This window comes from Cricetulus griseus, chromosome 4 (genome assembly GCF_003668045.3).
Source record: "Cricetulus griseus strain 17A/GY chromosome 4, alternate assembly CriGri-PICRH-1.0, whole genome shotgun sequence".
Lineage (NCBI taxonomy): Eukaryota > Metazoa > Chordata > Mammalia > Rodentia > Cricetidae > Cricetulus > Cricetulus griseus.
The window spans coordinates 162,607,624-162,620,083 of record NC_048597.1 but is presented as its reverse complement, the minus strand read 5'-3'; the positions used below and the strand labels follow the sequence as shown (position 1 = coordinate 162,620,083).

At 42.4% G+C, this 12,460-nt stretch overlaps 1 protein-coding gene across 1 annotated transcript in view; it reads right to left on the bottom strand.

Annotated features, from left to right (window-relative positions):
- Window positions 1–6,074: 6,074 nt before the first annotated feature.
- The window catches only part of Alg9 (ALG9 alpha-1,2-mannosyltransferase), a 61,469-nt gene continuing 55,083 nt past the window's right edge, over window positions 6,075–12,460 (bottom strand). The window contains 1 exon segment of the mRNA XM_027412161.2: window positions 6,075–6,309. Coding sequence (XP_027267962.1) covers window positions 6,186–6,309 — 124 coding nt within the window. The 3' untranslated portion in view covers window positions 6,075–6,185.

The window sequence follows — 12,460 nt, the reverse complement described above, 5'->3', positions numbered from 1 at the left end:
ATGTGGCAGCTCTAAAGCCTCCCCCAAATACCCTGCAGCTCTGGTGGAGAATTACTGCTGTATTGGTTATGATTTCTGCAGTTTTGAGCACAATGCTTCTACAACAGCTAGCAAAGAAACCGAGAGGCCTTGCCCTTCTTAATTTGTCAATGCGGCTGACTGCTGAGTTTAAATGACTGATCCAAGGGCAAGGGTGCCAGTTGCCCAACTGTTTCTGTAAATGGCAATCAAAGAGCCTTTTCCAGCATGTGCTGTCTGGAACCCATGATACATCTCCCCGAAAAGCCCTACTCTGAAGAAGTTGTTTTGAATCATCTACTTGGGCTTTCACGGCCCATCAAAAAGTTACCTAGTTTATGTTACCTAGTTTATGTTTTTTTTTTTAATTTCCAGTTAAGAAATTATTGAATAGGCCCAGAAATGACTTACCTTGAAGTGTTTTAAAGATACTTCAAGATGCACTTAAATTTCAAGAAGAAAGGAGTTCACACTTAGGTAAAATACTCACTTAAACTCAAATTGTTCATTCAAACACCATGCTCTCTAGTTTACCAGGCTCCAACAGGCAATGTCCAGCTAGTCCTTGCACTATAGCTCCATACCCTCACAACCCTAATCTCAATTTTCCTCATTTCATTGGTCAGATGTGTTGACTTGTGCCAATGTCAGGTCTAGGCTGATTTCCACAGCTGGGAAGATCCAGGGAAGTTTTCAGCTCTGTAGTATTATTTGCTACTTAATATTCAATCTAAATGTGTACTACAAATGCAGATTGCAGCTGGGCATCTTCTAACAATGGACAGGGTACAAGAAGGAACTAATGGCTCCTCACACCTACAAGAAAAGGTCTAAGCCAGACTCATTCCAAGATCATCTGTGCCAAGTCTGACCCTCCAAAATCAGGAAATAGAGAAATGTAAATATTTCATAAAGGGCCCTGTTGCTCCTTTTAGAAGCAACCGTCGGGAATGTGCTCCTGTGCCAAAGTCTGGAGTTCAGAACTGCTAAGCTCCACACATACACGAACAGGCTTACTTAAAAGCCACCCTCCAAGTTCTCAAGACTTTGACTTGCTATGGTTTCTGTGTCTAAGAATTCAGACCAAGATATGCTGGGCACAGTGACTAATGCCTATACTCACAACACTGGGAGGTTGAGGCTGGAGGATTGCTCCTAGAGGACAGTGTAGGCTATAGAAGGAAACCGTGTCTCAAAAATTAAATATTAAAATTATGTGCCAAATTGAAAGAGCTGTGAGTTAGGGGGAAAAAAAAGAAAAAGAAAGGTGTCTTTTACTTTTCTTTCTTCATAACCAATAAAAATGTATAGGACCAAAATGTTGGGGGGCTGCTGAGCCCCGGAATATGACAGTATGAAGTTTGCCCCATCACACCAATTATCATTATTGAGACCAGGTTTACAAGGTTTCTGCTTAAGGTTGCCTTCAATCCAACAAGGGTGAAAAAGGAAGTCACCACAGGGAGCTGAAGTCTAGAGGGTTCTTAAATGAGGTTCTAAAGATGGAGAAGCTGACAGAGAAAGGTGGTGTTCTATCTGGACAGAACAATGACTACAGTGGCCTTTTGCCACCTGGGACTAAATTAATGAAAGCATCTAAAATAACATGGGAGAAATAAATCAAATGAAATCTCAAGAACGACTGGGTCATGTGGGAGGAAAAATTAAAAGTAATCAAGTAAAAACAGGTGATGAGATTTATGTGAGGAGCAAGACAAGAAAATGATGGAGAAAACTTACCTACTCCCAACCCACCCCAGGAAACTTAACACCTCCCCAGAGGGGCAAACTATCCAAATAACAGCTATAACCGGATCGAAATGCCTATGAAACACCCACAACTTATCACCAAACTGAACTGGAATCCAGATGCAGAGAAGGATGAGTGAAGAGCAAAGGGGTCCAGACCAGGCTGGTGAAACCCACAGGAACAGCTGACCTTAACATTGGGGAGCTCTTGGTCCCCAGACTGATAGCTGGGATACCAGCATGGGACTGATCCAGACCCCAGGAACATGGGTTTCAGTGAGGAAACCTCAGAAATCTACGGGACCTCCTGTGGTAGTTCAGTACTTATCCCTAGCATAGGTGTGGACTTTGGGAGCCCATTCCACAGAGGAATACTCCCTGAGCCAAGACACACAGGGGTGGGCCTAGGTCCTATCTCAAAAGATGCTATAGACACTGATGACACTCTATGGATGGCCCTATGGAAGGATATGTGATAGGTAGAGTTTTAATTGGGGAGGGTGGTAGGGGAGGACTGGAGGGAGAAGGGAACTGGGATTGTCATGCAAAACAATCTTGTTTCTAATTCAAATAAAAAAATCTGCAAAAAAGAAAAAGAAATGCCTATGAAAACTAGACTCTCATACTCCAAAGACTTGAAACCCAAACCATAAGATAAGCATGCAGTACATTCTCTCTTTCAAGCACAACGCTCAAAAATAAATTTCTGTTGTGCTTTGTTTCTCCTGGAAGGAATAAAACCATCACTGATTCCAGAAGGCTTCTTCCTGAAGTTTCAGGCAAACATTCTGGGCTCTTTGACCTGAGAATGGGGATGGAGAACACAGGTGTCATACTGTTTCCAATTCCAATTGCCAATGAAGATTAGAAGCTGAATGCAAAAGAAAAAGGTCATCTTAAAGGAGAAATGGAGCCCAGGGTGAGGGTTACACCTTCAATCATAGCACTTGAGAGGCAGAAGCAGGTGGATCTACAGAGAGTGTACCAGTATATACAGCACTACAAAGAAAAACCCTGTCTCAGAGAGAGAGAGAGAGAGAGAGAGAGAGAGAGAATAGCAAACCATCAAAATTTATTAACTTTCTCCTTCACAGGAATACATAGGAATGTAATATAAACACTGACACATGAAAGAGCAAAAATCAGGAAGACAATGGACTGGATGACACTGGTTTCAGCACTGTACTACTTCCTAGTTTCATCTGCATCAAGAATCCCATGGTTACAGAGACTGGGAAATTTAAAGGAACATTCAGATTTATGGATACTCCAGTGGGCCCCTGAAACCCAATCAATGCCTTCATCTTCCTATTACAAAACCATTACAGCTGAACACATGCTCACATCATCCATTTACCTGAGGAATTTAATGTGGAAGCCTAAAAGTAGACTCCCATGTAAGCTTTCTGGCATTTGTAAAGGCAGGGATTTAATTGCCTCTATTCCTCTTTAAAGAAAACAAAACTAACTACATGAAAAGCCTAGATGTCTGGTGTTAGCTGGACAGCTATACAGTCATGGTGAACCTCATTCACTCTGTCCCAGGAAGCACAGCACACAAATCCCCACAGGATTCCCACTGGGGAAATGGGTATTTGGAATCCTTACCTAAAAGGTAAGGTCTTTCCCAGAACTCCAGACCAGGAAACAGTGACTGAAAGTAAAGACTGGGATCAATAACCACCTTCATTTAAAACCATGCCTGCTGCAAGCCTGAACTTAGTAATAAGGAGTACAGGCGGCAGTTTTCTACACTTACCCAAAATGATTAAGATAACTTGTCTTTTTATCGAATGATAAAAGAGGCAAGAGGCAGATTTTGTTAACTATCACACAATAATGGTACTCAGTGTTACAGATTTAGGTTCAGATAAGGCTCCTTTAGGGCTAGAGATCAGAGAAGTCTGGGTTTGCCAAGTCTACCCACTACCTTGTTCCGCCCACACAGGAGATTGTGAATCTTGTGTGGAGCTCATTCCTTGCAGCAACAATCTACAAGTAGGTACCTTAGTCTAGGGACCGAGCAGTGGTGTATGCAAAGTCTTTGGTGAAGATGTGAGACTGGGCAATCAGGTGCCTTTCTTTTTCCCAGGGGCAGCTAACCTATGTTGCTAAGAGGTACTTGGCACAGTGTCCAAGATGTATTGTGCTCTCACCAGAAAACAGAATGGAGAAAAGCAGAGTGAGGCTTTCAAATGGACAGAAACTGACATTCCTAAGAGATCTCTATACCCATCTGGCCTTTTTGTGCTACTTTATAAGTCAGTTCTTACTCAGACAACTGTGTGTGCATGTATGAGTGCAAGCACATGCATATGTGGAGGCCAAGGCTCATGTCAGGCACCTTTGGAGGAGCTTTACATTTGTTTCAGACATGTAAGATGATCAAATGGCTCAATACTGTGCCATTGGGGGGGGGGGGGCCTGCATGTATTACGAATTGAACCCAGTGCCTTAAGCACAGTGGACATGTGCTCTACCACTCAGCCATACCCCTAGTTCTGTACTTTGATTGGAAAAGAGCCACTCTTCAGTGAACTCCATTATCAACTCTTGTGTGCATCCTGCAGTGCCTTGGCTTCTAAAATATCCTTCACTACAGTTCTGTTCTTCAGATCACATTCTCACTATTAGCCTTGGAAGACAGTGATCAGACTTATCTATTCAATTCCGGGACTAGTCACACAGTAGGGCTGCAGTCTCTTTCCTGTCCAGTTGTCATTCTGTCTGGACTTGCTACCTCACCTCTGCTTCACTCAACTCCAATCAGATATTCTTTTAGAGGGGAACCCCCAAGAGTAAATATTTTCATTCACCTACTTATTTTTCTGTCCTTCTAATTCTTTGTATTGGGACTAATTCACATTAGAAAGTTATTTTCCTTAAAAAGAAAACAAGGAAAAAAATGGAAACAGTGAAAATCAGATCTACCCTCTACACTACTAGAACCTGTCACCCTTAAGCAAATAAGGCACCTGTAACATGGCCCATGGGACAAAAGGAATACTGTATACACAAAACCCTGTGGATTACAAAGCAAGGACTTTCCTACCAAGGCCTGGCAAGACCACCCAGAACTGCTAAGGAGGGATCACCCACAGGCTCCAAAGAACTCAAAGAACTGTACCTAAAAATCTTCCCGAAAATAGAAATGGACAGAACTAATCTGTATATGGTCAGCCTAATCCTCCTGTCAAGTAGTGCTTCATAGACAAGTGGAGAGGCACAGACAGTCTCGAAAGCAGAAGTCAGAGAGCCTGGATTCTACTCCCAGGCCTATGACTTACTGCCCACATATGTGACCCTGCAAAAGCCGCTTCTCTCCACACTCATCTGCTTCCTCTTCTGTGAAATGGGTCCTCACAGTGGTGGCAAGGATCACATGAGACACTGAAAAAACGTCTTACATGTTGTGTGGTATTGTAAGGGAGAGGGAGTAACGGCAGGCTTACTACCTGTTAGTAGTGCTTACCACTGCTGATGCTATTAGATGCGCCCACCCAAGGTCACCCTGCAGAAGAGCTTAAGTATGGGTGCTACATACACACACTGTCGTTTTCATTTCATTGGGGCTGTCATTTTACACAAAGGAATTCTCAGTTCCCCAAATTGGCCTCAGACTACTTTAAAATGTGATGTCACCAAATCTATTGATAAACTTTTCTCCAAAGATGCCCAATACAGTTATCTTTGTACAGAGCCTAGAATTTAAGATATATCATGCTGAAACTTTTAAAATCTTAAAACCCTTCCCAAATAGCCATATATTTAAACTAGTTTTAAATAAAATAAAATGAAAATTAGAGGCATCATAAATAATAAGATTAGATCACAGTTCTTCAGTGGTCGACTTTTTCCTGAGCTTCAAGGCCAGGGTCATAGTCCTTCGAATGCTTTTACAAGCCGAGTCCTGCTGGAGGTAAAAGGACATGTCGGTTGGCAATGAGGCTGCGCTTTTCAACACTTGGACTTGAACAAGGTCTGCTAGGAGCTGCCAAACAGCTTTGGTGGAGAAACCATGTGGTCTAAGGTTGGCTTGCTAGTTCCTGGATGCCAGGCCAAAGTGTGGAGAGTGGCTAACACACACCCCCAGTCAAGGGCTCTCAGCTCTTCCTGTAAGCAGATTCTGCTCTCCTCCACTCTAGTAAATAATTGAACAGAGAAAACAATGAGAGAAGTGTAGCGATCTCTCTCCCCAGGCCTTTGGGACTCTGCCTAGCTGCAGATAGCTCACATGCAGAACAGACACAGGGGCAGAAAGTGTGCGACTCTGCCACAGATGTAACGAGCTCAGAGCACCCGGAATCTGGTATTCTTGCCAGGTGACCTTTATTACAAGTGTTATATGATGACCAGAAGTCAGCTCAGCAGAACCACTAGTTAACATGATGGCTGTCAATTGGAGCCACGGGGTGTTGCTAACCTCCACTTTTCTTCCTGCTTTGCTTTGCTTTCCGGGGCTTCAGGATGGTGTAGTTCACATATACCGTATACTGATCCGACAGGAAGGGGACATAGAATGCCCGAAGCAGCTTTGAAGACCTGAAAGAGAAGAGAAAAGGGGGGGTAAGAATTTCATCACTTCACTAGTGACTTCAAAAATAATTAAATCAAGTCCTACATCAAGGATTATGTTTTATATAAATACAGAAAAGTCTACTATTCAGGTACCAGATCATGATAATAGACCTTGTTACTCATGCCAAGAAAAAGTCTGTCTCCCTAATAAGCAGCCTTTCACAAGCTATGGGTGGCACACAAAGGTTCCAGGGCACACAAAGTTGCAAATAATTTTTGCATCTAAACAATTACAGAAATGCCAAATACTCAAACAATCCTGGCCCAGCTCTAACTTTTCCTAGAGAGACGAGAAAACCAAGTACCTGTGCAGTGTTGCAGCAGTGCCTGAACCAAGTGACTAGTTTATTCACAAGCTCATGCCAGCACAAAATGTTCTGGAAAATTCTTATGACTAAAGTATGAGAACTGGAAACAGTCTACACCGTGGGGTTTTGAAGCATGTAAGCAATTTGGTTTTAAATTTGTTTACTCCATCTGACAAATCTATGAGAAAGGTGACAATGACATCCTGTTTCACAGACGGAGAGCAGAGGCATAAGCTGCTGAGGATCATGCAGATTAATCAGCTTGTTCAAGTTCATTTAGTAACTGATAAGAGCCTCATTAAGAGCCTCATGCAGCTTTGATTCTAGAGTCTGCAAGCTTCACCATTATGGCTTATCTGGCAGCTTGTGGATTTATCCTTTTTTGGTTGTAACTACAGCTTCAAATATATTGAGTATTATTTCCCGACTGGATTTTTCAATCTGAAAATCCAAGTTGGCCCAGTTACTGATACCGGAAACGAGATAACTGAAAGGTATCCATGGCCAGTCCTTTTCTAGATTCTAAACTTGTAAATGTCATGTCGACGTGGCATTTGCACTGGCAGCCTACCTCTGGGCTTGGCAGACTCCTGCAATGCCTGCGCACACAATGATATCGCACTTGGCAAACACACCTCCTAGAGAGACTTCCCAGCTGAGATGCTGGCAGTGCCCTGTGCTCAACAGAGATGCAGTTCACTTTAGCAGCCAACAGCTCAAGGGCTTGGATAAGGAAGGGAGGCTTAGAGGAGACCCTGCAGATAAAGTAGGATTCACTCTTGTGAGTTGATGAGCAGGAAGAACATGCACCTTCCCAGACATGAGCTAATTTCCTCCTTTTGCTCACAACACACAGATAAGGTAATGTCTAACATTGGCATCAATTCCTTCAGGTCAGTGGCCATTCCAGAAATGATTCCCGTTCTTAACTCAGTCAGATATGCTCCAGTGGACTCGAGCCCCTGGTTAACATCAGGGTCTGCAGAATCAACTGTGGTGTTTTCCTGCGGAGCAGCTCATGTAGTTTCAGTACAGAATGAACCACTGGAGGCAATTTTATCTGCTTTTGGCCTCCACCGGACACAGTTCAGAATTCCTACTTAAACATTTCTCATCTCTAATGTCATACAAAAAGTGGCACAGGAAGACAATTCCAAGACAAATTAGACACGCACAGATATGAGAAGTGTACAACAGATGTCCAATGGCAATGAAACTGACAGTATAAGCAAATTTCACACTATGGTGTTTGGGTGGCAGTAGACCAGATGAGTGTCCCCAAACTCAAGAACTTCTGAGTTAGGCCAGCACCTGCCAAGCCCGGTGACCTGAGGCTGATCCCCAGAACCCACACAGCAGAAGAAGAAGAACAGATTCAAAGTTCTCTTCTGACTTTCCCACATGCACTCCTTCCAGCAACACACAATAAATGTGATTTTAAAAAAAGAACTGATCAGTAAATAATATATTCCCAGCACAAAAAGGAAATAGCATACTCTCTGCCCAGTTAGGCTTCACCAAGAAATATGTTGTCATGCAATATTTGCAATAACACCCTGATGAGTCCTGTTATAATAAAAAGACACACCTTATCCTTTCATTTTCCATGCTGTTGTGTGCAAGATTGTATTTGGTATAGTTCATAAGTGGATAAGCTAAAAGAAGGAATACAATAATGACAGAGGAACACAGTTGACAAAGACATTTTAAAAATCATTTATTAACCAGACAGTGGTAGCACACACCTTTAATTCCAGCACTTGGAAGGCAGAGGCAGGTGGATCTCTGTGAGTTTGAAGCCAGCTGGTCTACAGAGTGGTCTACAGTTACTGCTACCCCTACTGTCTGGCAGGGGGTGGGTGGATGGGGATCATTGACTAGTCTACTTTAAATACAAAAAGAAAAAGAAAAAGTTTGAACTAGGAAACAAAAGGAGCTACGTGAATCATGATGGAAGAACTAGGAGCAGTGCTGAGCCAGATTTTATTAGTGATGGAACTGAAACCCACAATCAGTCTTTCAGAATGGATGAATCGGGTTCATGCACAACAGCCAATGAGCAGTTAGCTGTAATCTGAGACTGTATCCATCTCAGGAGTAACCATGCATGTGTGTGTTCCCAACAAGTAAAATATAAAATAAAAATTGAGAATATATGGCCATGTGTGGTGGCACACATCTTTTATCCCAGCACTTGGGAGGCAGAAGCAGAAGGTATATATTTTTAAGATTTATTTACTTCTATGTGTCCAAGTGTTTCCCTACATGTGTGTGCATCATGTGCAAGGCTGGTGCCCAAATAGGCCTGATAAGGATTGGAACTGGAGTTAAAGCCAGTTGTGAGAAAACCATGTGGGTGCGGGGAACTGAACCCAGGTCTCTGTAAGAACAGCCAGTGCTCTTAACCAGCGAGTCACCTCTCCAGTCCGTATTTATTTTTAAATGAATCTTTCATTGCCCTCCTATTCCTGTTTTTGTAAATAATGTATAAGATAACTAAAAAATATAAACAGGTAGGATCTACTGGACCAAAGACAATGAATGCTGGTAACATTTTCCTGGTGTGCCCAGAGATGACACCATAGAGTCCCACTCTCTCAGCTGCACACAGAACCTACCATAACCAAAAGTACTAGACTAGACTGAAATGGAAGGCCCATAATTCATTATTGTTGGGTATAAAAAGCAAGGTGGAACAACAGAAAGTTAAAACAGTAAGACAAAATATCTGTAATCTATGCAATAGAGGATTGCTATGTACAGTATATGAGTGGATCCTACAATTCAGGAAGACAAACAACTCAATAGGAAAAGACTACGAAGTACAAGAATAGTGAAGAGAAATGCAAATGACTAAAGTGATGTGACAAAATGCAAGCCGGACATTAATTCAATAACAGGCTTGCAAAAAACGATGAAGTCTGACAACAGCAAACACTGGTACAGAAGTAGGAAACAAATGTCAACAAAAGTTAAATCTACACAACCATGTGAACAGGCAATTTCAGCAGAATCAGTTAAAACAAACAGTGTGCATCACAGTATAGTAGGGGCTGTTATGATGACTCATTTACACTTTTGCTTCACAAATAATTTCCTTTGTTTTCTGTCTACTACACCAGAATATTTCAAACATAGAAAGCAGGCAAAATATGCTACTTGTAACACTTAAAGGAATAGACAAATTTGTCTCAAATTTAGAAAAAAAATTACTTTTTGTTTTGTTTTACTTTTTTTTTTTTTTTTTTTTGAGATAGGGTTTCTCTGTGTAGTCCTGGCTGTCCTGGAACTCACTCTGTAGACCAGACTGGCCTTGAACTCACAGAGATCCGCCTGCCTCTGAAAGTTGGCATTAAAGGCATGTGCTACCACCACCCCACTATATTTTCTTTTTTGAAGACAGTGTTTCACTGTGCAGCCCTGGCTGGCCTGGAACTCACGAAGATCCACCTACCTCAGCCTGAGATTAAAGGTGTGAGCCACCATGGCTGACCTGGAAAACCTCAAATTCTTAAAAAGCTGAACAAATAGAAACAGTCAACATGGCAACTATGTATGAAGATTTGCATACCTGCCACATAGACACAGTCTTTTCTCACTGGGCTAATGAGCTAGTTAAACTCATATTCATATCTGAATGTGAATGACAAAACTGTAACAGCATATTTACTATTAAACACCAACACACAAGTTCAAAGTGATAATATACACATTCAGAAAAGAAGTCAAACTCTGAGAACTGTAAGGAATGGAAGAAGCACTTAGCACACATCTTTGCATCTCACAGCAGCGTCACTGGCTCAGTGTATACAGTCTGTCCTTTTCATTATATTTCCCACAATTTGCATGCACTTATTTGTTAACTTGTTGACTGTCCTTTTAACCCCACATATAGATTCAGGGACTGACTATGTTTTACCTATAATACTTGCCTGGTACTACTGTATGATGAACAGCATATATACTGGAAGGAAGGACAGGTAGGTAGAAGACAGACAAATGGATAAAGGAAGTGGGCAAAGGACATTATACAAATGAGACACGTGTTCATCTGAGCTCAGCCACACACCACTGAACATGATCAAGTGACAGCTTAAATAAATGCAGGAATACAGGATGGGTAACCGACAATTCCTATCCCAATGAAGAATTTTAAGTTCAAGAAGCTGTGGTTTGGGATAATCATCTTGGCAAGGACAAAGGTGAAGTGAACCAAGAGACACCCAGTTCTGCCCTGTTCACCCAGTGAAGAGCCACTGGAAAATTAGCAGTAAATTCTAAACACAACGTTCAGCAAGGAGGCTTTTACAGGTAAGCCTGAGCACAAAGCTGTATAAAAGGTGGGGGATCAGCATAAGAAGAAAGCAGAAGAGTCAGGAGGGTCCTCTGAGGACACTGAGCTCCTCCTGCAGACTCTGGTGTGATCTCTGACACAGAGCCACTAGCCAAGGAAGGCAGAAGCAAGCAGCTGTAGATGCATGCCCACCTCTTAGCTGGGACCGGAGGAAGTCTACAGGCTGTCTGACTGCCGGTTTTTACAAGTCAGCCCTCTTGACTGACACTAGCTGCTGCTCTACATTTCTTCCTTCTTTCTTTTGCTTTGACACTGAAAGAAGGGAATCCATGATTACATTTATTTCTTAACCATTAGTAGCTACAGAAGCTTTAACAGTGAGAAAGATCAGAAAGACTTGTTATACTGTATGTTATAGGCTCAAAAAAGGCTCTGACTCAATTACCAGCCCCATTTATTGGGGCTTGAGAGCTTTCTGCTGTGGAAACTTAGATCTGCACTTGCTGGAATCAACAGAAGTCTGGCAGTTAGTCCCCAACACCACCAGTTCAGCAGGTGCAAATGGAAATACTGGATCAATTTATCAGCTTAAAAAGAAAACCTTCTGGCACTCGGGTTTCCTTTCCATTTTTAGCTATCTGCCCACCCACCTGCCCATCATCTATCCAACCACTCGTCCACCTTCATTCTGCACTAGGGCCTCTGCATGTGTGTTATAGTTGTGCAGCTTGGTGCTCTTGTGAGACTATTTTGTCTGCTCCTGAGACCCTTTTCCTACACTGGGTTGCCTCATCCAGCCTTGCTATGAGGGTTTGTGCATAGTCTTATTCTAACTTGTTATGCTTGTTCAGTTGATAGCCCTGGGAGGCCTTCTTTTTTCTGAAAGGAATGGAGGAGTAGATCTGGAGCTGAAAGTGGAGGCTGGGAGGAGTGGGAGGGAGGGGAAACTGTCATTGGGATGGATGTATGAGAGAGAGAGAGAGAGAGAGAGAGAGAGAGAGAGAGAGAGAGAGAGAGAGAGAAAGAGAGAGAGAGAGAGAGAGGGAGGAGAGAGAGAGAGAAAAGATTCAGTCATAGTCAACCTACTGTCCCTTGTTTGAGCAATACTAATGTTCAAAAGGCTGGTGTTGAGCAAAAATAAGAATATTTATTAATGCAACCTCCTACAGGACACGGGTGAAGACCATTGCTCTATAGTCAGCAGCAGTGCAGAGATGACTCATGCCTATTCTATGAGAGTGCACATGAGATAACAGTTAACATGCTGCACTTGCTGGAGGGCCAGCTCCTAGGGACAGGACTCTGACCAATGCTGCATCTCCAGCTTTTAGAACTGAACTATACCACAGAAGACACAATTAGGCAAATGAAAGACTATACCACCCTCAAATCAGATTATCTAGTCTACTTCCCTAGCATCTAATGTTATCTTCCACAAGGAAATCAAATACCAAAAGTAAAAATAGGTTCTTTCTGATTTTTCCCCCAAACATTTTAGTCCTAAAGTCATGAG